The following is a 23,810-nucleotide window of genomic DNA, read 5'->3' as shown; positions in this document are numbered from 1 at the left end:
ACTCCTAGTAAGTAAATCCATGAACCAAACACACCTTAGTCTTGAACTTTTTAGGTAAGTGGAATATTAACAAAATCTCAACGTTAGAAGCCAAAATCTGTCTTTTTCCAAAACAAAACTTGCACCGACAATAAACTTTACCAAATGTGTCATTTGTGCATGGGTCGTGACATTTGCACAATTGAGTGGTTGGGACTAGCTTGACATAGGCTGCTGATAAGAACAAACTTTTTGAGACGGAAACAACGGCAAAGTGCATATATATACACAATTAAATTTACCAAAAAGTACACAACGAAACACAGCCAAGGCTCAAGGCCAAGTGAAGGATACAACATCACAGGAGACATGGAAAAGGAGGAATGAAGATGCATAATCAAACCAGCCTCAGATATATAATTGCCTACACTGACCTGCTTCAATCTCAGATGGGCAATAAGGGCATTTGAAAGGCCGTGCGCTGTTGTTCTTGGATAGCTTTGCGATGGATTGCTTACAAAGAACATGCCCACATGACAACAACATTGGTGGGTTGTCATCGGTTGCCTGATCCCGGCTCACAGGACACACGAAGATGGAATGAAATTGGAATTCTCTGTCCAGGTCGACGGGAACTGGCAACTGTTTCATTGATTGCCATTCCTGCCTTTTCATTGTCATCAGATTTGCTAGCTTCAGAAGAGTTGGCAGCCCCTGAACTCCAGCTGCAATTGTCACGCTCAAGGGACTCTCATAGGATTGGCCTATGAGATTGCAGAATTCGCGGGTAAGCTCCTCTGCCAGTTTGTCCCAATGTACAGGGGACAGAAGATCAGAGTATGGTGAGGAATCAAGTTTTCCAGCCCATAAAAGACAGGCCATGAGCTTCTGGACTTCTGACATGTATTTGGCACCAAAGGGTGGGAAGACAGTCCTAGCATAATCTAGAGCCTCGTCTCTACCTCTGTTTTGTAAAATTTCCACAAAATGTTGGCGATGAAGTTTCATTTCGATATCAGACCCACTCTGCTCAAGTTTCTCATGGTTTGCGGCAGCCCAACTCAGAGCAGGTTGCAGGTTCCGAGATCGCATGGCTTCAAGGATTCGGTATATTTCCAAGAAAGGAGACTTACTGGCTGCAGCTTCTGGTTCCATTGACTCATCTATAAAACAATCACCAATATCAAACAGGCCATCGCGATAGAAATGACTAGCAATTATCTGGTTTACCGTATGGATATCACCATCAACATTTCTGTAGGCCTTTGATATATCAGGAATGAAGGATTTTTCAAGTATCTTTAGATACTTGCTTAATGCAATGTTTAGCTCTTTCTGTGTGCTTTCCAGATGAGTCAATGGAGCAATATCCTTCAACTTGGCCTTTAGCTCAGTAAGGACGACCCTGTGATTGGTTGGTGATGCATCATTAACTGACTGTAATCTGATTAGAGCCTGTTCTATTTCTAGGCCAACTTGTTCTATTATTTCTTGAGATTTAGAAGCCGATAGCCTCTTATTATTTGTCACCCGATCAAAAGCATCTTTGATGCTATTCAGCTCCATTTCCATTTCTTATCTGTCAGAGATCTTCTTGTTAATAGCAGCTTATGTACTATTTACCACCAAGAAGAAAAGAGAACGGTAGGATCAGTTTTTTGATAGCCTCTGCATTGATTCAATGGATTGTCAAAACTCAAAACCAAGAAGAAAGAATAAGTGAAGAACAGAAAAATATCACCATGGAGCCTGTGACAGACAACCATGCATCAGTCTGCTTTATACACGAAATAGAATCCATTTATCATATTCTGAATGCTGCATTAACATTAAAACTAAAAACACAATCAAATTTATTGCAAGCAACTTTGGTATGACAAATGCAAGCATATAAAAAATGAATTATGACTAAATTAACGCCAACAGGTATTCTTAAAACTAGGAATCAGAGAAGACTATCAATAGGGCAATCTATCAGAACTACTTGTGCAACATTAAGCTCCCAACCATTGAACAAGAATCACTTTTATAGACAGCAAAAGGGCATTGCAGTCCAGTGTCATTGACTTGAGAACTTATGTAAAAGGCATCTGAGTTCAATTCCCCTTCCCCTCAGATGTAAATTTAAAAAAGAAACAAAAAAAAAAAAGGGAAATTGTAGCGAGGATTGAGGAAAGTGAAAAGCAAAATTCAGAAAACTGGGTTTAGAACATAATGTATGGATACACAGTAAACCCTCTATGTCCTTTGTCCTGTCTCTAACTTCTTTGAGTTATATTAAATGTCCTATTAAAGATTCCTAACCACTAGTGAATATGGTTTTTCATTGTCAAGAACTCCCAAGGGACATATATCATTTGTGGGTACAACATCCTATCCAGCAAAACAATAAACTGCACATTGAGTTGCGTAAAACAAGTATTAATAATATTAACACACTCAGTACATATGCAGATTATACTTCTTTTATTTTCCAGGAAATTCTATCACCTGAATGGTGCATATCTTGGTTCAACAAACAGGAGACAAGGGGAGCCATTATACCTCCCTCCAAATTCACAAATACTATCAATTACTTGTGGTAAATGATTTTTTGAAATAACTGCATCTATATTAATGAAGAAAGATGCGTTAAATCTTAGAGAATACTACACCAGAGGAGTTTCACTCAAATCCAACATACTCTTATGAATGTCAGGCATGATGTAATGACCAATCGCTTGGCCATTGACCATATCGGGTCATGAGTTCAAGGACTGAAAATAAGTTCCATAAAAATAGATCACAATGAATAATACATCTTGATTCCCAAATTAAACCTGGCATGATGTGAGAGTACTGTGCTCTAAATCTATCCTTTATCCAACTACCTACATCACCTTTTATTCTTCAAGTGGGGTAAGTCATGGGGAAGAGTTTTTCACAGGCTAAGCCAATAACATCGAGGCAAGTACAGAGAAATTAGTTATATAGTTTCATTTATATAATTATATCATTAAGAATGTATTATACTAAGATGCAGGTATTTAAACACAAAAATGCATAATCATTAGTCATTAAATCCCTAAATGCCTCAGCTCAAAGAAACAAAAGACAATCCACTAGCAGCGGTGAACATATATAACAACTTCAACGAATTATCAACCTATGCGGCTATGCCATATGATTTGCACACAATCTACCACCCAGGAATCAACTGAGCTGTCGTGCCTAAAATAGCTACCATGCGTGGGTTCCCGCACATCAGCATTATAACCTTTTACAGAAGTGCAATAAATCCTTTACAAATATGCTAGATGGACACCAACATTAGCGCACAAAACTCAAAACTCATATTATGCCTTCCACAAGGAACTCCAGTAGCTGAGAATTTCTAAGCCCGAAGAAAACAAGCAGTGCAATTAAGCGACTCAAATCAAGCCGAGTTTCCACCAATCAGGACGAAGATGAAAACAATAAATAAATCATAGCACATGAAACACATATTTTATACAGTATAATACTATGCAGATAACATCAAAACCTGTTAGGATCAGCATCAATAACTGCAAGGAATGATAACAACACCGATATGAAAACAAATGATTTCGCTAATTACAAGTAAAATAGACAAAAAATTTTATAATTTTGGCATATATTAGCAAAAAAAAAAAAGAATAAATTAAAATGAATGAATGAAAGTAGAAAGAAAGAAGTATCGCTAACCCGGGAAGGAATATTGGCAGTTGAGTTGAAGTGTGCTCCGCTGTGTGAATTGCTTGCGTGGGATCTTAGTCATCTCTTTTCATTTCCACAAGGATGGAATGATTGAGTGGTATATTTACGTAAATGCCCCACAATTTTTCTCTATTTTCTTGCACTATCCCTTTTTTTTTTTTTTTTTTTTTTTTTTACATTAAAGGGGGTGTTTGGTTGGATGGAAAAGATTTTCTAGGAGTGTAGAAAAATGTTGTTTTATGTTTTTTCGTTGAATGAAAAATATTTTTCATTGGAACTTGACTTTCAAAAGATTTAGAAAAACAAAATCCTAGCAAAGGATTGGTATTTTATTTTTCAAAAGATTTGGGGAAGAAAGTATAACACAATTGGACTATTTTACCCTCATCAAATTTTATTAATTACACACACACACACACACACATATATATATATATATATATATATATATATATATATATATATATATATATTACTGTTAAGGACATATTAGTCTTTATATTCATAATTCCTTACAATTCCAAATCCAACCAAACAATGGAATTTATGTTCTCAGTAATTTCTTTTCCACCAACCAAACAACATAATCTATTTTCCTGGTAATTTATTTTCCATGGAATTTGAATTCCATTTCCCTTAAAATATTTTCCAACAAACCAAACGGGTGTGTTTGTTTCATGGGTTTAGACACTATGAATGAGAATCAAATCATAGTTAGTATTTGGTTGATTTTTAAGTTGGATTAGTGTTTTTATGTTTTTGTTTTGCTTTTTTTTTTTTTTGTTTTGTTTTTGTTTTTGTTTTTTTTTTTTTTTTGTTTGGTGCTTTGGATGTTATTATATTATGATCAATTGCCTTGATTTTTTGATTTTGTATTTTTAAAACCTTTATTCTCATTATAAGGTCATATATAACCAAACATCAATATTGATAATCATTCCAATTTCACTCTATTACCAAACATGCAAAATACTTCTACAAAAACCATACCATTACCAAGTATTTGATTCCCATTCTGATTCTAATTCCCATGTGCGAACCAAAATACCCTAAGTTTCCCAACTTACATTAGAGTAATTCTAAATTCTCAGAATCCATGCTCAAGTCACCTAGTTAATTGAATGTACACTAGAGGAGATAAATCGCGAACCGCACAATTAGTTCTCAATTTCCATCCATGCATGTATATTTTGCACATAAGCAGTATTCATCACCTTTGATCAATTTTTTGAACTTTGAGTCTCCTAGTGACCCCCCATGTCTTCAGCGGAACCGAACTTCCACCGTATCGTTGGAGCATGACTTCCAAGGTGACCACTCTTAAACTATTAAGTTAAACCAGACATGGCTATTTGTTTTGTTTTTGTTTCTAATAACACAAGTTTTTGTCTTCGCGATAACTGTACTAAAATATATCAAAGACTTTAAGTAAATTAGGTCAATCTAGTTTCAAAATTCAATATAATTATGTAATTTTACTCAACCCAAAATCCCAATGTATGTTCTCGACAATGATTGAACATCTACCCTACCACTAGAACCACGTTTTTAAGTGAGACACCTCAACTACTAGACCAGTGCCATGCCATTATGGGAGCCCTAAATTATTATTATTATTATTTTTTTAAGAAAATGATTCTCACCCCTACAATTTGTCTGTCCCTCTGATTATTTATTTTCTTGTATTATTAGCAAATTAACTTATCTCATCTTGTGGTCCAATGGTACCAAGTTGAACTCTCACATGAGAGGTTGTGGGTTCGACTCTTTAATTCAAGTTAATTCTATCTATTTATTAAATAGATGACACTTTAAGCAGTAATTAATGAATAATGGCAATTATAGGAGTCTTTAGCATAACCATTAATTTTGTTTAGAGTTGAACATTAATGACAAATAATATGGAATATTAAATTAATTAAAGAGCATAACCATTAATTTTGTTTAGAGTTGAGCATTAATGACAAATAATATGGAACATTAAATTGATTAAGGATTTAAAGATATGCTTACAAGTATTATGTAGTGTGACACATTTGTTACATTCAAAATAGGTGGTCACATGATCAAACTACCACCGGGGTACCAATGTACCATACCATATTAATTGAACTTATAAAACAAATACTACCTTGTAAAGATTAATCATGAGTGTTTTAAAGATGTACTAAATATTGCCTATACCATATTGATTGAACTTGGTATACATGCTTTTTCACTAATACTAAGTAACTGATATAATTATATAAAGTATAAAACATGAATTTCAAATAGTTTGAATTAATCATTATTTATCATAACCAACTTGGTTGATGTTATATGCTATATTATAGAAGTTAGATTAATCTTTTTTTTTTTTGAAAAGTAGATTAGATTAATCATTTTTAATTCTTCAGTTTTCCAATCATTGAGAGACAAAAACGTAATTTCATTTTCCGTTTTGACACATTCCTTGTTGCAAGCAAATGATTCAGTGGACTCATATTTAAAAATACACAATTTACATACTAAAATGTTTACAATTTATTACATACTAAATGTCCAGAAAAATTGTGAACATTTAGTGAGTAAATTATAAATATTTAATATGTAAATTGTGTATTTTGGACTCAAATTCACATTACAAAGTGTATTCGCGTCCATAGTATAGCTACTGTTATTGGCGCTATCTTCACTCTTTTATTTTTGGAGATTTTCGTGCTCGCAAAATGCAAAATGCAAAATGCAAAATTCTCCTACCTTCTTGTTATTATATTCTGACCAAACACAATAATGGAATTTTATTATCTAATACTGTAATTAAATGAGTTGTCCGTACAGTCTATTTATGGAGAATTTTATAATACGCGACCACGATACCCGGCCGTCCTCACAGTTATTACAGGGTCCCCGCCTCAGACAATACTTCCCTTTCAAATATGACTCGGCCAAACCAAAAAGACGAATCGATATTTTTAGTTTCGTCGTTTTATGTGATTGCTCGCCGGCGATTAGAATGTGAACGGACCCCGGACAGGATTGCGTTAATGCCATGGCGTCACCGTCACCGTTTTTGCTTGCAAATGCATCCGGAATTCGATGTAATTGAGTTTGAATCCTTCCAACTTCAAGCCTCCCGGGAGCTTTCCTCCGCTTCCAATCCATTGCTATTAGCATCGTGAAATGTTTGACTGTGACTCACGTTTCGACAATGATGTCGCGTTTTTTGATTGCTTGAATATTTTGAAGGATTTGTTATTAGTTTTCGGCAAGCGTAACGACATGCCTCATTGCATCGTATTTTGCTCAGAGGTTTGAATTCGTTGTTGTTTTTGGGAAGGAGTTAAGTTTGGATTGGTTAGTTTAGCTTATTAGTTTTTTTGATGTAGGATTTAGAGCTTGAGAATTTAGCTGGTGCATTGTTTCATCTTCGTTGATATTGGAGAATGTTGAATTTCAAGTGAATTTTGGTGTGGATGGTGGTTAAACATGCCAAGCATTAAAGCTCCAACTAGCAGAAAAGCAACTACTCTTACCGTTAGTGTTTTTCCTTTCATTGTTATTTTCTGGATTTTATTGCGTGCGCTTCTTTGTTCTCATGGTTGTTCTCTTCTGATATAGGTTGCTGTAAAATGTAGACCTCTGTTGGAAAGAGAGCGCGGTCGGAATATAGTAGAAGTGAACAATGATAATGTAAACTATTTTTTCTGTTCCGTACACTCCATTTTCCTGAATCTGATTTAATAATGATTTGATTATAACTTTTACTTATCTACACGGGAAGTTTCTAGTTATCTGGTCTTTCTTTCCTTGCACATATTGCATTTCAAATGAAATTTTTTGCCAATGCACAATAATGTGAATGCAGGAGGTACTTGTTCTGGATCCTGACCTGTCAAAGAACTACCTGGACCGGGTACAGAATAGAACCAAAGAGAGGAGATATAGTTTTGATCATGCGTTTGGACCTAATTCCAACAACTGGGTATGCCTTCATTTTTTCTCTGTTTTTGGTGAAGGTATTTGTATTCATTTTAAAATCAATAGCTTACTGCCTTACTGCTAAAGCAATGCAAAAGAATGAACTTCCTCTTGAAATTGTTTTGAAACCATTATTGACTTCAGACATCTACTTCATTTGTGTGTGTGTGTGTGTGTGTTAGTCACCAGCTCACATGCTCTCTTCTAAAAACTTTAGAATTTGAAGTGAAGCTGAAATCCATCTGTATCAATCCAGTGGATTGGTTTGATTTGCCTTGTTAGTTGTTACCTGTCCCATTGATTTAATATTGTAGCCACCCCCCCCCCCCCCACCCCCCCCCCCCTCTCTGCGCCAAGTACATCAGTGCAGTTTCTTCATTCAAAGCAATCAATTGTAGTTTAATCTCAAATCCAGGTGTTTATTAAATCTTGCTAATGTTCAAACACCAGGCACTCACTAGCATATTGACATTGAACAAGGGAGAATTTGAATAACCTAGAAGAGTCTTCTGTAACCTTTCGCTGAAATTTTATAGTCATATGTTGCTCATGCAAAGTCACAGTTTTCTACTTTAGTAGGTTGAGGTGTCAAAATTTTATGATACCAGTATCTCTCATTCATGGGACTGTACTCATTGCATAAAGTGCCTCTTCCTTCACAGTCAATGCTTTTTTACCCTAGAAATGATTACTCAATTTACCAGTGCTGTCCTTGCTCAGGATGTCTACAAGAGAAGTATTCGGCCTACAGTTGTTGGGGTCATTCAAGGCCTCAATGCGACTATATTTGCTTATGGTTCAACAGGCAGGTATACAGAATATACTAGAGCATCTCATATTCCATTCCTAAGGTCAAGGGGACCATTACACTTTTCGGATATTGGTGCTTTGATTTCTGCGATTTATTGTATCTGTTCATTTCATTCCATTTCTTATTTCAACAAAAAAGAGCAACTAACTTATACTGCTCTTCTTCTAACATTGGTTGAGTACTTATTATTTTGCAGTGGTAAAACATACACAATGGTTGGGACACAAGAAGACCCTGGGCTTATGGTTCTGAGTCTGAATTCAATTTTTGATCTTATCAAACAGGATGATAGCTGTGACAAATTTGAAGTTACTTGCTCTTACCTTGAAGTCTATAATGAGGTGGGAAGTTTCATCCGTACATATACATATTAAGTAGTTGAATCTTGAAACTGTAGACACAACTTCTGTTGTTGAGTGCAGGTTATTTATGACTTACTTGAGAAATCATCTGGCCACTTGGAACTTAGGGAGGATCCAGAGCAAGGAATAGTGGTAGCTGGTCTTAGGTGTATCAAGGTTTGAAATCTTGTTATTGGCCAATTTTGAAATGTGTATGCAACTGTTCAAATGATTGAGCAATTTGGATAAGAAAGAATGAAACAGTAAAAGTATCTGTATTGCATTATAAATTTCCTAATTTGTGCTAGTCATCAACATAAAAATTAAATTTCCTAATTAGGTCATGTAATTTCTGAGCCATACTCTAAATTGATATAGAGTTATACTCTATTAAGGTTTGAAATTTATTGGACAACAATTTTAGAATGTGCCTCTATTCCTTCCCTCTTTTACTAATTAGAATGCATATTTAGGACTTGTACCTGTATGCTTTTTAGCGTCCTTACATGTCCATTGACCTTGCTACTTAAATCTAGGTGAACTCAACTGATAAAATTCTCGAGCTTTTAAATTTGGGGAACAGTAGGCGAAAAACTGATAGCACAGAAGTCAATCTGACATCCTCACGGTGAGTAAAACAGATGCTTCTAGTGGGTATGCATAGAATATTCTCATGCAGGGGTTGGAAATGTGTATAAACTGTGTCAATAATTCATGAAAAGTAAAATATTCACTTCCGAAAAGTAAAAGGAATCACCAAAAGAAGAAGAAATCAACAAAACTATTCAGTGTTTTAACAAACTAATTACTTGAAACAAATAACTTCCAGTTTCTCTCCCTCTCTCTCTGTATAAAATTTCTATTTTTACAACACTTTCTCAAACAACACCATTAGTAATTTAATAATATGAGCATAGACAATGACCAATGCTCAAAGGAAAAGTTCAACTGTAGTATCTATTGACAGGTCGCATGCAGTGCTGGAGATAACAGTAACAAGGAAACAGAGTAACAAGTATCCCAATCAGGTTATGAAAGGAAAACTTGCACTTGTGGATCTAGCTGGAAGGTCTGCCTCCCTCCCCTTTCCCTCTTTTATCCTACAGTTCCTTCCCTGCTTAAGTCTATAGTACAGCTGTCTGAAAGGAAATTTATGATGCAGTGAACGAGCATCTGAAACCAATAGTGGGGGTAAGAAGTTGAGAGATGGTGCCAATATTAATAGATCACTTCTTGCTTTAGCAAACTGCATAAATGCTCTCGGAAAACAACAGAAGAAGGGTCTTGCTTATGTTCCTTACCGTAACAGGTATCTATATTCTTATAGTAGTATGAAGTCTTCATCCTATTGATTAATGAAAACTAATCTCCAGATTTTTCTAGCAAATTGACACGTATTCTTAAAGATGGCCTGAGTGGCAATTCTAAAACGGTAATGATTGCCGCTATATCTCCAGCAGACAGTCAGTACCACCATACTGTTAATACCTTGAAATATGCTGACCGGGCAAAGGAAATTAGGACACATGTTCAGGTGAGAGTCCAATATCTTATAGTACAGATTCTAGGCAGTGTATGACCATATCAGGATTTATTGTAAAATTGATTGCAGCACATGATTGAAATAGAACTGATTTTTCAGCTTTTTCCTTGTGATGCTCTTTGTGTGTTAAGAGGTCATTAATTTAATCCGATTGGTACTCTCTCCTTGATTTATGTTGTAATTTGCTGTCTTAATGATCTCCCTATAATAAGATACTAGAAGTTTGTACCTGTCTGTATGTTCTTGCTAGTGAACAACTCAGGCCATGCTTGGCATGTAGGACTTATATTGGAATGAATCACGATGATCTCTCTAATTCTTTTTCTTCATTTGGTATGTCCATTTCTTTGAGTCATGATTGCTTAGGAGTTAGGAATCACCATTCTATTCCATACCACATCTTTCCTTTTACTAGGCTTCAGGCATATTTCATGGAAGAAGGATTTAAAATATATTTTTCCTTGAATCAAGTTGGCTCTGATTAAATAATATCAAAGCTTTGACAATACTCATTCCATTCTCATCTGTTGCAATTCCAACATACCAGATGTAACCTAGACCAAAATGGGAAATCTTCTCTGGTCCAATGTCTGATTCATGCAATGGTGCTCACAGCTAAAGATTCACATTATAGAAGCTACAGAGTATCCTTTTTATTTAGCAAATTAGCATTTTCAGAAACCTGAAAAACTGGAACTCTAAATCTACCAGGCTACCAGCTTCATAGTTCAAATGTTTCTGACGTTAATACATCTATTGCTGGTTACCAGTCCCAATGCAAGTCAAGATTGGTTCTCTTTTTGATAGGCCTCTTCATTTGCCCTTAATTCATGGTGATAATTTGACATAAATCGCAATAAAGTTCATCAATTGTGATGCATTCGTTTCTTTTCCTGCTTTCAGAAAAATGTTGGCACAATCAACACACATGTTTCAGACTATCAAAGAATGATTGATAGTCTTCAGGTAAGCTCATTGATGTATTATAATTTTTTTTAAATTATTATTTTGGTATAAAGTTTGTGTTTTAATCAGACATGGTTTCCTTGCAGAATGAGGTTAGCCAACTGAGAAAGGAAGTAGCTGACAAAGAATCCCAACTAAATGCCAAGCCTACTGAAAAAAATATGGATGATGAACTTTCTTGGTTCGACATGTTGAGCCACGAAACTAGTGAAAATGTTCAAGATAGGATAAATTTGCAGAAGGCTTTGTTTGAGGTTGAAGAAATCAATATTCGTAACCGCAGTGAACTTCAGCATCTTGATGATGCAATTGCTAAAGAACAGGTGTGCAGTCTTTTCCTAAGATATGTGTTGCTGCTCTTCTTCTTAATTGCACCCTCTATTAGCTGGTGATGTATATACATAGAGTTAACATGAATATCACATTCTCTATTTTCCCTCCCAGGCTATTGAAAGAGAAGGAGCAGCTGTGCTGGCTCTAAGAGCAAGGCGTCAGATCATTCTTGATAACATTCGTGACAATGATGAACTTGGTGTAAATTACCAGAAGGTGGAATCCCCTGCTGGTGTCCCTCACTTTTAAAAGTTTTGATCACTGTACTCTTTTCCCATGCATAAAGTCCATCATAATGCAGGAGATTGAAGCAAATGAGAAGCACAAGTGTCAGCTACAAGCCATGATTGAGGAAGCCATAAACAACAATGGAAACAAAACGTACTTAAGAATTCTTAGCCAATACAGGCTCCTGGTAAATAACTACTATTCATATACCTTATAAGTCATAACTGTGCTTAATAGATACTAAATGCAGTATGTTGGTCTTTATTTATTTATTTATATTAATCCAATGTTTGGCACCGATTTGCAAATTTGAATTATCCTTGCTGGCTGAAAAGTATAACTGTTACCTTCAGAGTTTCCTTATTGCAAATTCTTCACCTTTGTTGTTCCACTACCTCTTTTGGTTGTCATGTGGACATGTGCCCTTCAGTCTGGCTGTGGATGGTGTCTATTATAGATGATAATTTGATAAACATGCAATGGTAACTTATGAGTTTTGCTGGGATTAAATAACCTTTCTTTCATCCTCACATTTATTCACCAAAATAATGTAGGGAATGGCTAATACTGAGCTTCAGTTTGAAATTGCAATGAGAGATGAAGTTATCTACAACTTGAGGGAAGCACAATCAAACCTATGGAATTTACTTCTGAGCTTTGGACTAAGTAAGAAGCAGATATTGGATCTTGCTGCTAAACAAGGAATACTTATTGAAGACTGGAGAATGACATCACGACTTAAGCTGTCAGAAAGGATACAATGTCCAAGTCTGGGTGGTCGAAAATATCCTCCAGCTTCTTCTCCATCAACTTCTCAACACTTCATTAAATCATCTTGCAGCTTTCCACTAAATCAATATTTTTATGCTAGGTAATATTTAACTTGGAAAATTTCAAACTGCCCCCTATAGATTGTAGAGAAGAGCATCGCAGTTCATATTACTATTCTCATGACCAATCTCTATCAACTTTGTACAAGGCCTAATGGTAGTGAAAGCTGGAACAGTTCCCCCTCTGCCACTCCTGATAGATATCTCCAAGATTTTGGTACTTCACATCTACCACCAAGAAGCCAATTTTATTCATGCAGTGAGAGTAATATGCCTTCATCACTCTCACGCAGCAGCAGCAGGTATGTATGCAATTATTCACTCTGAAATTGACCTAGCAAAAGAATGTTCCTGCAATTATGATCATATTCTTCTTTCAATATCGATTAAAACTCATAGTTTTAGAAATTTGTCATCCCGTTCAAGTTCTGTTTCCTCACTAACCATACTCCTCAATCTTATAAACAATATGCGCAGATGAGCAGCCCAAGGCAGCAGTTGAATCAAGTCTCCATGCTGGATTAAGTATCAGCAATGATTTCTGTCATGAGTGGTCATGGATCGCAGGGTTCGATACTATACCAGACTCATTTCCATCCATGTATTGAACTGAACCTGCAAGATATCCCCCAGGTTCCGTTTAGTGTCCATTGCCTTGATTCTCAGCCAGCTTAGCTCTGTATAGAAACTTCTCCGGCAGTCCAAATTTGACGCCGTTTCAGAAGCTTCATAGTAATAGTTGAGGTTGAATAGGTTCATTTGTTGATATATATATATATATATATATATATATATATATATATATATATATATATATATATATATTGTTCGAGCACTACATCAAATAGATTCTACCTACTTTTAGGTGAAAATTTGTAAATAACAGCACACAAATTGTTATGCATAGGAGTTTTTACCCATTTTGGTCCCTTGTCTTTTTAAAATTATCCCAATTTGGTCCTCTGTTAGGTTTTGCGTCAACTGACGGTTAAATGTGGGAGTATTTCAGTCAATTCACCCCAATATTAATGTTATTGTGGAATTTTCCCAATTTCATCGCAACCGAAGTAATCCAACCGCCACTGACGGTCACCTCACTGGAAAAACTGAAGATCTCCGACATCTACCACAGCCTCACCAACCACATCCACCGCCGCAACTACCGTGACCTCTACCTCCGTCACTGCCATCATAAAAAAGACATCAGAACAAGCAAAATTGATGAAAGAACAAATTGCACTTTTGGTCCTGTGAGTATTAGGGTACTGACAATTTGAGTACGTGACTTTCAAAACTCCCAATTTAGACCTTTAACTATGTAAAAATTGACAGATTTGGTCCTCCGGGCCAAATTGCCGGCCAATTTTGGACTGAAAAACATAAATTGGTTCGAATTTATTTGTGTTGAGGGCAAAATCGTCATTTCACTCCCTTCTTCTTCATTCTCCCTTTCTTCTTCGTTCTTCTTCTTCTTTCTTTCTTCTTCTGTGCTGCTTTTTTACCGACCCAATACAATGCATGAGCCATGATTAATTAATTTAATAAAAAAAAATCATCTAAATTTCTCTCAAACCAAATTTGGTAAATCCAACAATCACCCATTTTCCATTCTCCTAAATACATAAAAATAAAACGGTTGTACATAAAAACATATATGTAATCAATAAATACATAAACATATATTGTTGGGTCATGAACTTTCTGAGCTCTGCCTGGGCAAACCGCCGCTGAAGTCCCTCTCCGTCTCCGCCACTGTCGGCGACGCCCTGTCCGTTCTTAGAAGCTCGGAAGGCATCTCCATAAGCGTGTGGATATAGTGATTTATATATGAAGATTATTTCATGAAGGGAATTTAAGAAAATTTTGCGAAATGATTAATATATTCTTTAACAATATAGAAATTCAAAATAAATTATTAATGATAACAAAAGCTACAAGTAATAGATTAAAGAAGCAGCAAAGAAGAAGAAAGAAAGAAGAAGAAGAACGAAGAAGAAAAAGAAGAAGAAGAACGAAGAAGAAAGGGAGAATGAAGAAGAAGGGAGTGAAATGACGATTTTGCCCTCAACACAAATAAATTCGAACCAATTTATGTTTTTCCGGCCAAAATTGGCCGGCAATTTGGCCCGGAGGACTAAATCTGCCAATTTTTGCATAGTTAAAGGTTTAAATTGGGAGTTTTGAAAGTCACGTACTCAAATTGTCAGTATCCTAATACTCACAGGACCAAATATGCAATTTGTTCATTGATGAAATTATAAAGAAGCTCAGAAAGAAAAAGGCAAAATTGATGAAATTATAAAGAAGCTCAGAAAGAAAAAAGGCAAAATTGATGAAGTTATAAAGAAGCTTAGAAAGAAAAAGGCAAAATTGATGAAATTATAAAGAAGCTCAGAAAGAAAAGACATCAAACAGAAAAAATTGATGAAATTATAAAGAAGCTCAGAAAGAAAAGACATCAAACAGACAAAATTGATGGAATTATAAAGAAGCTCATAAAGAATGGCGAGCAACGACCATCATCCCCGCTCGTTGCCTCGCCAGTGATTGGTATGGATTGGTTCCCCCGCCGTGATTGCCGCTGCTTCGAACCCTCTCAGGAATCTCAGACCCAGTCGCAACTGCAATCTCTCGCTATCTCCTTAGCGCGGTGACCGCCGTCGGCCCGGGCGAAGAACCCAACCAGGCGATCCGGATTGGATTTCCAGACGCTGAAGGCGAAGTTGATGGACTCGATATTGGGGTCGACATCTTCGTCATAGACGAGGACGGCGCGGGTCAAGATCAATTTATGCAGGTAGAACTGGAGGTTGAGGCTCGTAGATGGTTGCCGAATCACTGAGATTGAGGCGATCCGGATATATGTGAGGTTTTGCGAGAGCTCGGCTAGGGTTTGGCTTGAAGTGGAGGGGTTGCTCCAGAGAATAATCACGGTAGAGACAGAGTTTGTGGCGGCGGAGTATGTAGCGCCGATGGAATGGAGTAGTGGAATCCGATGCTCAGAGTAGCCGTTGATCAGAAAAGTCGCCCACAAAGTCCTAGAATAGTCATTTAGTGTGAATTGACTGAAATACCCCCACATTTAACAGTCAGTTGACGCAAAACCTAACGGAGGACCAATTTGGAATAATTTTTAAAAGTCAAGGGACCACATTGGGTGTAATTGAAAGTCGAAATGCAAAATTGAGAATGAGTCATAGCCAAGGGACCAAAATGGGTAAAAACTCTTATGCATAGTCTATTTTAACAGTGGAAAGACTTGCTTGCATATAGTAAGTAGTTCATAGGTGGTTTTAACTTGTAACATTTCTTAGAAATTGAAATATACCAGAAGTTTACGTAAATGATTATATGACTTGGTTTACAGGCATGAAGTGACTCTTCCAGATGAGAGATTATAGATTCGAGTTCAGTGGGAAAGGTATTGACTTTTTATGCTTCAATAGATTAAAAAAGTAGTTATATAATACTATATTGTTAGTAGTATTAAAAAAAAAAAAAAAAAAAAAAAAAAAAAACTGTTTTCGAACTACTGAACTAAAATAATGCAAATTCTGGAGAATCCTATTTAGCTGCCGAAAAGATCGAGGCGGATTCCGAAGGTGCTAGTCTTTCGAAGCAGCGATTGGGATGGCCACCTCAAAGACGGAACCAATGGAGTCTTTCAAGCCCTACAAGCTCAAGAAAACCCTTGAAGGCCACAAATGCGCCATTTCTGCGGTTCAATTCTCCGACAATGGCCGCCTCCTTGGCACCTCTTCTGCGGACAAGACCGCCCGGGTTTGGTCCGTATCTGAAGGCGCCCTTCTCCACGAGTTTCAAGGGCATGACCAGGGCCTCTCTGACCTCGCCTTCTCCTCCGACGCCAGGTATATCGCCACCGCCTCCGACGACAAAACCGCCCGCATATGGGACGTTGCTACTGGATGCCTTGTCAAAACCCTCTCCGGCCACACCAACTACGTGTTCTGCGTCAACTACAACCATCAATCCAATCTACTTGTTTCGGGCTCCTTTGACGAGACGGTCAGAATTTGGGATGTGAAGAGCGGGAAGTGCCTCAAGGTGTTGCCGGCGCACTCGGACCCCGTCACCGCCGTGCATTTCAGTCCAGACGGAAAATTGATCGCGTCGAGCAGCTATGATGGATTGTGTAGGATTTGGGATGCTTCCACTGGGCATTGTATGAAAACCTTGATTGATGACGAAAATCCGCCTGTCAGCTTCGTCAAGTTCTCGCCAAATGGAAAGTTTATTCTCGTTGGCACCTTGGATAATACATTGGTAAGTTCCTTCTTCTTTTGCTTATTATACGGAGTATGCTTTAAAGATTGAGTTTTGGAACTTATGGAGGCTTTCATTTACCTCCACCACTAGCATTTTACTTGCTGCTTGTTGAAATTAAGTGTTAATTGATATTAAAATTTCAATTTTCCTGCTAGACCTCTCTTATATATGCTAGACTAGATGTATGAAGCATTCCTGAATTCAATTTTAGGTGGAGAAATGCTTAATCTGTTGATCAAAATGTCATAGCATTGCTTGAACCTCTAATTCAGTTCTGCCATTACAAATGTGTGAAACTTCAGTGCTTTGCCTTTCCAATAATACATTGGTAAGTTTCTTATTTTTTGGGATCTTATCATTTTTTTCCTTTATAAGATACTTTCACCATTCCAGACGTAAGATTGGATTTTGGGAAGTAGATCTAGTTGTTTGTCTGTCTTGTTGAAGTTAAGCATTAATGAATTTGAAATGCGAACTTCCGGGTAGTGCTTTGGGAAAGCGCTTGTGTTTGTGGAGATTAAGGGTGAATTATAGACTGGTTAGAGCTTCTGATACGTATGGTCCAATGAGAACATCAATCTGTTTGATGGCTATAGCAGTTTTTGAATGTCAATCCTTTTATACATTGGGCATTAATAACATTCTTGAACTTAATTTGGGTAGAGGAAGAGTTTGTGCTTTTTGTCAAAATGATGTTGAAAACCATAGCAAAGAATGAATGTCTATATATGTTCAACCATTTAAACATATTCATGAAACTTTAATGGTTTATCCTTGAGTCTGCCTTCCCAATTCCTAATGTTAACGATGTAGATCAGACTAAGTTCATTTGATTTTATGTTAAGACACTACTGCAAAATTTGGCCTAGGTGGCTGCCTAGGCGCTAGGTGCCCCTAGGCTGAGGGGATTTTAGCCTTAGGCGAACATTAGTCAGCCGACTAGGTGCCCAAGTTGGGCAATTCGGCCGAGTGTGTTTTTTTTTTTGGTGTGCTGTTTTTCTTATTATTATTACTTGGCTGCCTAGGGGCTAGGCATCCCCCGAGCACCCGCCTAGCACCTTCTACAAAATTGATGTTAGATTGGGTATCTTGCTTTAATGAATGCCAATCTGGTCAGCCATAAAATCAAATTCACTTATGAATAAAGTAGGTGCCTGGAGAAATAGCATTGAAAAAGTGTTGGGCTACAAACATTCTTTTCTTGGGAAAAGGGTTTTATTGTTTCTTCATGTTCTTTGCCACTTGCCAGTTAAGAAAGCTTCAAACATGAGAAAGTTTGATGCCTTTCTAAGGAACATTTGTTTAAAATAATAATAATAATAATAACTTCTTTGGATAATACATTAATACACCACTCCATAAAGTTTGGTGGAAGCCTTTTTTTTTTTTTCTTTTTCTGGTTTTTCACTCTTCCCAGTCAATAGTAACTAATCCAACCCTTCTATTGGTTTGGCCATGGGTGTAATAAACTCCTACAGTGTCTTCTGCTCTTTTTTCACCATGGGGAAGGAAGAGCATTGTGAAATATGAAAGCGGAGAACCTTAAGAAAATAGTGTAGTGATTCTTAGAGACTTGGGTGATCATGAATCCTACCTGTCAAACTTTTGCCTCTTCATTGTTGGTTACAAGGATTTCTTTATGCTGAGTGAGTCGTATTACTTTTGTTCCCCTATATTTTATAAGTAACGTTTTATTTGTTTATTCTACTGCCAATCTGTTCCTAGAGAGACAGCAAACATGAAATTTGTATCCTTCCAATTGTTTCTTTGCTAGTTGTGATGTTACAAGTAGACTGAGTGCTTTGCTTCTGTTTTGCAGCGTCTTTGGAACTCTTCAACCGGTGAAATCTTGAAAACATACCGCGGGCATGCCAACTCAAAGTACTGCATTTCTTCAACGTTTTCCATAACAAACGGGAAATATGTTGTCGGCGGCTCTGAAGATAACTGTGTATATATGTGGGAGCTTCAATCCAGAAAAATAGTTCAGAAACTGGAAGGCCACTCTGATGCTGTTATATCAGTGGCATGCCACCCAACCCAGAACCTGATTGCTTCTGGCGCTCTCGGGAACGATAAGACTGTAAAAATCTGGACTCAGGAGTAGTAGGACTAATTTAATTTGTTTACTTACTCCATTACTCCTATCTGGTGATGATGAGTTTGTGAGGATGAATTTCATTTCTGCACTGAAGACTGAAGTAAAGGCCTTTCAATCTCTCTCATCTATAGTCACATATTTCAATCCCTAGCTAAAAGATCATTTCATTTGTAGTTCCAGATTGTATTGTATAGTAGGTGGTAAATGGTAATTGGTATGCTACATCATATCAATTCAACTCTGAATATCCAAGATAGAATATTGAAGAAAACATATTGGTTGAAAACCGGATCTAACGACTGCATCAATAAATATTTAGATTTCGAGTAATATTATATGTATTTTTTTAATTTTATTTTTTACTATTTGTTGACCGTTACATGCATTTATTGATCTAGAATAAACAAGTGACTTATTATTAAAGAAAATTTTCATTTTGATTGTGCTAAATATTTAATTTGAATAAAATAAAAGGACATTTAATTCAAGTTACATGTTTTGAAATCTCATAAAAGAAAATCTCACATTACTCAAGAGAATTGTATATAAATAAATCGGATAATAATCTAGAAAAATACATGGTTCGATATAATTTGTGAAAATTTTATTATTTGTACTAATACTGAGTCATTTTAATTGAAACTTTATTTAAAAGACTTATTTTTCTTTTTATTTCACATTAAAGAAAACTTATTTATTGTTTTCATACGAGGTACCAAAATATAGTGTGTACCATATGGGCGGACTCCAATACTCAATTAATAAATAGTTTGTCTAAATAACAATATCTTTTTATAGTCAACAATTTGGCCTTGGTCGATGAAAAAATTGTACGGTAAATACTTGGAATAATATAGTTCAAACTTCAAATACATGAGTTGGCGACTTAAACATACAATATTATTGTATCATTGAAGATAATGAGGGGTGTATTTTTGGGCCATTTAAATTTATTATTTTTTTAATGGTGGGAAAAGCACCCGGGATAATGGACCATGATCATTAATTGTAGGTTAATGACCCTATTTGGAATATTGTGGAGATCTATGCGTAATGTTGTGGGATTTGTCCTTTTGGGTTATTGTTGTCTTTGGACTTATTAAGTCTATTAGATCGTTAGACCTAAACTATATATGTGGGTTGCAATATGTGTGGACAAGTGAACGCAAAACTACACAACGTAAAACTAAAATGTGCATCTTATATAATATATAAATACAAACTAAAGCTAAAAAAAAAAATGTGACCACTCAAAACTACAAAGTGCACCTACATGTTCTTTTATTACACTTTTACAATTCATATGGTCTACACATCCTCCCGTATATTTTTATATCATTAAATAATGAATACACCGTGGTTTTGTTCGATAACGTTTGCACATTAATACACATTTATATTTGATCTTTCATATATCTAAAATCTAAAAACATAATAAGTGTGAATGAAAGTTATATCCCTGATTTATGTCCGTTTTTTTCGTTAAGTTTTTTTGTACATTATGCTATAAAGGTTGTACATTAAAATATTTTGGACAAACATACCCCTACCGTTATAACTTCTGTTATCTTTTTCACTATTGTTACCATACACATGCATCCACCATATTTTCTTATCTTCTTCATTAATAATAATATATACACATTAAATATTTGAGTTATATGTTAATTATTACATAAATATAAATATCAAATTTATAAAAATAATTTACATTATTATTATTATTATTAAGAATAATTTAAAAATCTAAAATCTAAATAAATTTAAAATTTTAATATAATGTATTAATATTGGGCACCTATTTTTTGCGCATCACGCATAAAAAACACTAGTATATACATACACACTATGAATTTAAATTTCACATGCTATTTAATTTCAAAATATTCATTTAATAATTTATTTTGTCTCTATATCCCCATTCCTCATCATGTTCATTCAATCATTTGCCCCCACCGACCGGCCTCCCTTTCTTCTCCTCTTCTCCCTCGACCTTATCCCACGTGTGTAATTTGCTACATCAATGCGGGGTACATATATGTTATAATTAATTTAATTAATATTATCCTTTGTTCTTACCTTTTAGATCTGATGACACGCAATGCTAGAACGTGTAGTCAATTATGTTAATTAAATTATAATAATAAAATAATTAGCAACGAAGCTTTGAGTACAGTGTGGTCACATGTGCGAGATTACCGTATCTTAGCCAAATCAGAGTTGCACATGTCATATTATATTATTAATCTCGAAATTGACACTCATTTCATCCACTATACAATACTACAACTCTACAAGTACCTAGTAATTAATTTTCTTAGATCATCACCCTCAATGTTTTTTTTTTTTTTTTTTTTTTTTTTTTTTTTTAGTAAAAACCAAGTGTGCAGTTTTTGCACAAATAAAAGATTGAATTTTTTAGTGTTTTATTCTCTTGTAAGTGCAAAACTTTTGTGGTGTTCACTGATTAAAAAATGAAAACAAAGCTCTCTGCTTCTCTCAGCGTGTTGGAGACGCAGGCACCCAATCGAGCGCGTGTACTGCGTCAGACCTCTTTTTTTTGTTTTTGTTTTTGTTTTTTTTTATTTTTATTTTTTTTTGTTTTTGTTTTTGTTTTTTTTTTGTTTTCCTTATTTTCTCTCTCTCTTAGTGACATTTAAAAAACTGTGTAAAGTTCAAAGCTGATGAGGATGCTCTTATAACCCATATTTTTGTTAGAAGAAAACAAAGAAAAAAAGGGATGAATTTATTGATGAAAACAAATTATGCATGCCTATTTATACATTTGACAGAGGAGAATTTTGTTGTAGTAGCATAATTTTTTTAGCTTATAAAACTATTTGTCGATGAGTTGGTGTTGTAGTTATAACCAAAAAGATGAAAATGATTTATTTTCAAACAAACGTTTCAAGATTTAAAAAAAAAAAAAAAAAATCAATCTTATTTGATAGGCAGGGGCGGCACCCCCAACCCTCACCCCACTCCACCCCAAAAATTTTACGGGAGTAATAAATATGTATGTATATATTATTATATTAGGAACAAAAGATCTCTTTTGGATCCCCTTAATTTTTATTTTTATTTTTAAATTTAACTATGTATATATTAAATAAGTCTGGCCAATCAGATGGAGTGTTCTCTTTTATGTGGGAAGTTATGAGATTGAGTGGAGGTGTTATTGACTCTTTGTGCATATTTGAACAAATACTATAATGTAATAAAGTCAGTAGCATTATTAAATAAACCTTAAACATATATTTAAGTCCAAATAATTAATTATTTATTTACACTTTTAGGACGTTCATTTGCTAATTCAAAAGATTATTTTTGAAATTGAAAAAACTAACGTTAATATTTGTTCTTTAATTCGTGATTTTGAGTTTTGTCCTCATCATCTCTCAAATTTTTAGAATATTAATTTAATTAGTAAAATAAATATTAGTTAATTATGTAAAAAAAAAAATGTTGCCAACAAAGTGCAAAGTAATTCAAAACTTTTATTTGATAAAAAAGTAACAAACAAGATTATTATTGTATATATTTTGTGTTATATGTAAAATTATAAAGTATCAATTGACATTAATGTCAATCGTCACATAAAACATAATTAAAAATTATGAATCATACTCCGTAGTATATTTAGGTATGATAAATATAATAATATAATATATGATCGGTACTGGTATTAATTGACATGGTAAATTATGTTATAATTTTGGTCCTCCTAACATGAAATTTTTTGGCTCCATCACTGATAATATGTGGTTAAACAAATATGCAAAAGATAAATATTATTGTTATTATTATTATTATTATTATTATTATTATTATTATTATTATTATTATTACTATTATTATTATTATTATTATTATTATTCATGTGAATGTGAATACAGGAAGAGGAGTTCAATTATTTCATCCATAATTGTTATGGTTGTAAATGTGAATACAGGAAGAGGAGTTCAATCATTTCATCCATTATTGTTATGGTTGGTTTTACAATTTTTGGACGGTCATCGATTGGCTAATAATTGCATTTGTTGGTATTTACCAATTAAAACAATTAGCCAAAATTTCATTTATTTGTTAATGATACGGTCGATACGGATTAGTACTGGTATGTTGTTGGGCGTCAGTCAGGTTGGCTGAGTTTAACTTATGTTTGATTCGAGACGTGACACTGTGGTTTATTATGGATATATGTAGTTAAATGATTAATGTTCACTTACTTATCATTAATTAGTTTTAAGTACAATATGATAACCAGATAGTTAAAGAACTATGTGGTTAAGCGTGCAGTGCTTGACTTACACCACGTTGAGATTCATCAATTGGTATCAGAACCGAGATCACAGGTTTGAATCGATGATGAGGATAGGTGCCACTCACATGATGAGTAATTCACAAGGAGGTAATCATAGTGCAACACTGAGATCCATCATATGTGCCTCTTGCATCTAATATAATTAAAATAAATAGAAAAGACTTTGAATTTGTCCTGGGCTATCTTCACATATGTTATATAACTTTAAATTTTTCATCAAAACTTTTTTTAACTTGTATATGATGCAAAAGACCAATCATTATATCGTGCACCAGGGCGCACAATGCATTGTGTGCCCTGCCTGCAAAACGACGTCGTTTTTTATGTTAAGATTTTATGTGTATTATGTTAAAAGTTTATGTGTATTTTGTTAATAGTTTATGTGTATTC

General features: G+C 35.0%; 4 protein-coding genes across 15 annotated transcripts; 2 read left to right on the top strand and 2 right to left on the bottom strand.

Moving 5' to 3' along the window:
• Positions 1-206: 206 nt before the first annotated feature.
• On the bottom strand, positions 207-3,765 carry LOC109189062 (protein RMD5 homolog A-like). Of its 11 annotated transcripts, none has more exons than XM_019339782.1 (3): positions 3,685-3,743; positions 1,663-1,797; positions 207-1,584 (listed from the first exon to the last, which is right to left on the bottom strand). In XM_019339782.1, the coding sequence occupies exon 3, from the start codon at positions 1,549-1,551 to the stop codon at positions 388-390; it is 1,164 nt and encodes a 387-aa protein (XP_019195327.1). In that variant the 5' UTR covers positions 1,552-1,584; positions 1,663-1,797; positions 3,685-3,743; the 3' UTR covers positions 207-387. The 11 variants fall into 11 exon arrangements, with proteins under 11 accessions (XP_019195327.1, XP_019195329.1, XP_019195322.1 ...); XM_019339784.1 differs by having other exon boundaries at positions 1,663-1,728; positions 3,685-3,699; XM_019339777.1 differs by lacking the exon at positions 1,663-1,797 and having other exon boundaries at positions 207-1,605; positions 3,685-3,765.
• Positions 3,766-6,584: 2,819 nt separating this feature from the next.
• On the top strand, positions 6,585-13,489 carry LOC109189060 (kinesin-like protein KIN-8B). 2 transcript variants are annotated; one of them, XM_019339772.1, is made up of 18 exons: positions 6,585-6,987; positions 7,065-7,212; positions 7,297-7,368; positions 7,544-7,660; positions 8,377-8,465; positions 8,664-8,808; positions 8,890-8,985; positions 9,345-9,436; positions 9,776-9,877; positions 9,971-10,117; positions 10,192-10,342; positions 11,255-11,317; positions 11,404-11,640; positions 11,762-11,866; positions 11,952-12,065; positions 12,433-12,749; positions 12,858-13,003; positions 13,182-13,489. In XM_019339772.1, the coding sequence occupies exons 2-18, from the start codon at positions 7,165-7,167 to the stop codon at positions 13,187-13,189; spliced, it is 2,049 nt and encodes a 682-aa protein (XP_019195317.1). In that variant the 5' UTR covers positions 6,585-6,987; positions 7,065-7,164; the 3' UTR covers positions 13,190-13,489. The 2 variants fall into 2 exon arrangements, with proteins under 2 accessions (XP_019195317.1, XP_019195316.1); XM_019339771.1 differs by having other exon boundaries at positions 12,858-13,010; positions 13,186-13,489.
• A 1,824-nt stretch (positions 13,490-15,313) lies between these two features.
• Positions 15,314-15,790, bottom strand: LOC109188840 (glycosyltransferase family protein 64 C3-like). The gene has a single exon (XM_019339476.1). The coding sequence runs from the start codon at positions 15,788-15,790 to the stop codon at positions 15,314-15,316; it is 477 nt and encodes a 158-aa protein (XP_019195021.1).
• A 466-nt stretch (positions 15,791-16,256) lies between these two features.
• LOC109189064 (COMPASS-like H3K4 histone methylase component WDR5A) lies at positions 16,257-19,453 on the top strand. The gene is made up of 2 exons (XM_019339788.1): positions 16,257-16,992; positions 18,815-19,453. The coding sequence occupies exons 1-2, from the start codon at positions 16,339-16,341 to the stop codon at positions 19,100-19,102; spliced, it is 942 nt and encodes a 313-aa protein (XP_019195333.1). The 5' UTR covers positions 16,257-16,338; the 3' UTR covers positions 19,103-19,453.
• The last annotated feature ends 4,357 nt before the right edge of the window (positions 19,454-23,810 follow it).

The sequence above is a fragment of the Ipomoea nil genome, unplaced genomic scaffold (assembly GCF_001879475.1).
Source record: "Ipomoea nil cultivar Tokyo-kokei standard unplaced genomic scaffold, Asagao_1.1 scaffold1509, whole genome shotgun sequence".
NCBI lineage: Eukaryota > Viridiplantae > Streptophyta > Magnoliopsida > Solanales > Convolvulaceae > Ipomoea > Ipomoea nil.
This window is presented reverse-complemented; position numbering and strand designations above follow the sequence as displayed.

Bases quoted from the DNA above. Each gene is read 5' to 3' on its own strand.
- LOC109189062 (XM_019339777.1), bottom strand. From the start codon at position 1,551: ATGGAAATGGAGCTGAATAGCATCAAAGATGCTTTTGATCGGGTGACA.
- LOC109189060 (XM_019339771.1), top strand. From the start codon at position 7,165: ATGCCAAGCATTAAAGCTCCAACTAGCAGAAAAGCAACTACTCTTACC. The intron at 8,809-8,889 runs GTGGGAAGTTTC...TGTTGAGTGCAG, and splicing joins ACCTTGAAGTCTATAATGAG to GTTATTTATGACTTACTTGA. The intron at 10,118-10,191 runs GTATCTATATTC...AGATTTTTCTAG, and splicing joins TATGTTCCTTACCGTAACAG to CAAATTGACACGTATTCTTA.
- LOC109188840 (XM_019339476.1), bottom strand. From the start codon at position 15,790: ATGTGGGGGTATTTCAGTCAATTCACACTAAATGACTATTCTAGGACT.
- LOC109189064 (XM_019339788.1), top strand. From the start codon at position 16,339: ATGGCCACCTCAAAGACGGAACCAATGGAGTCTTTCAAGCCCTACAAG. The intron at 16,993-18,814 runs GTAAGTTCCTTC...TCTGTTTTGCAG, and splicing joins GCACCTTGGATAATACATTG to CGTCTTTGGAACTCTTCAAC.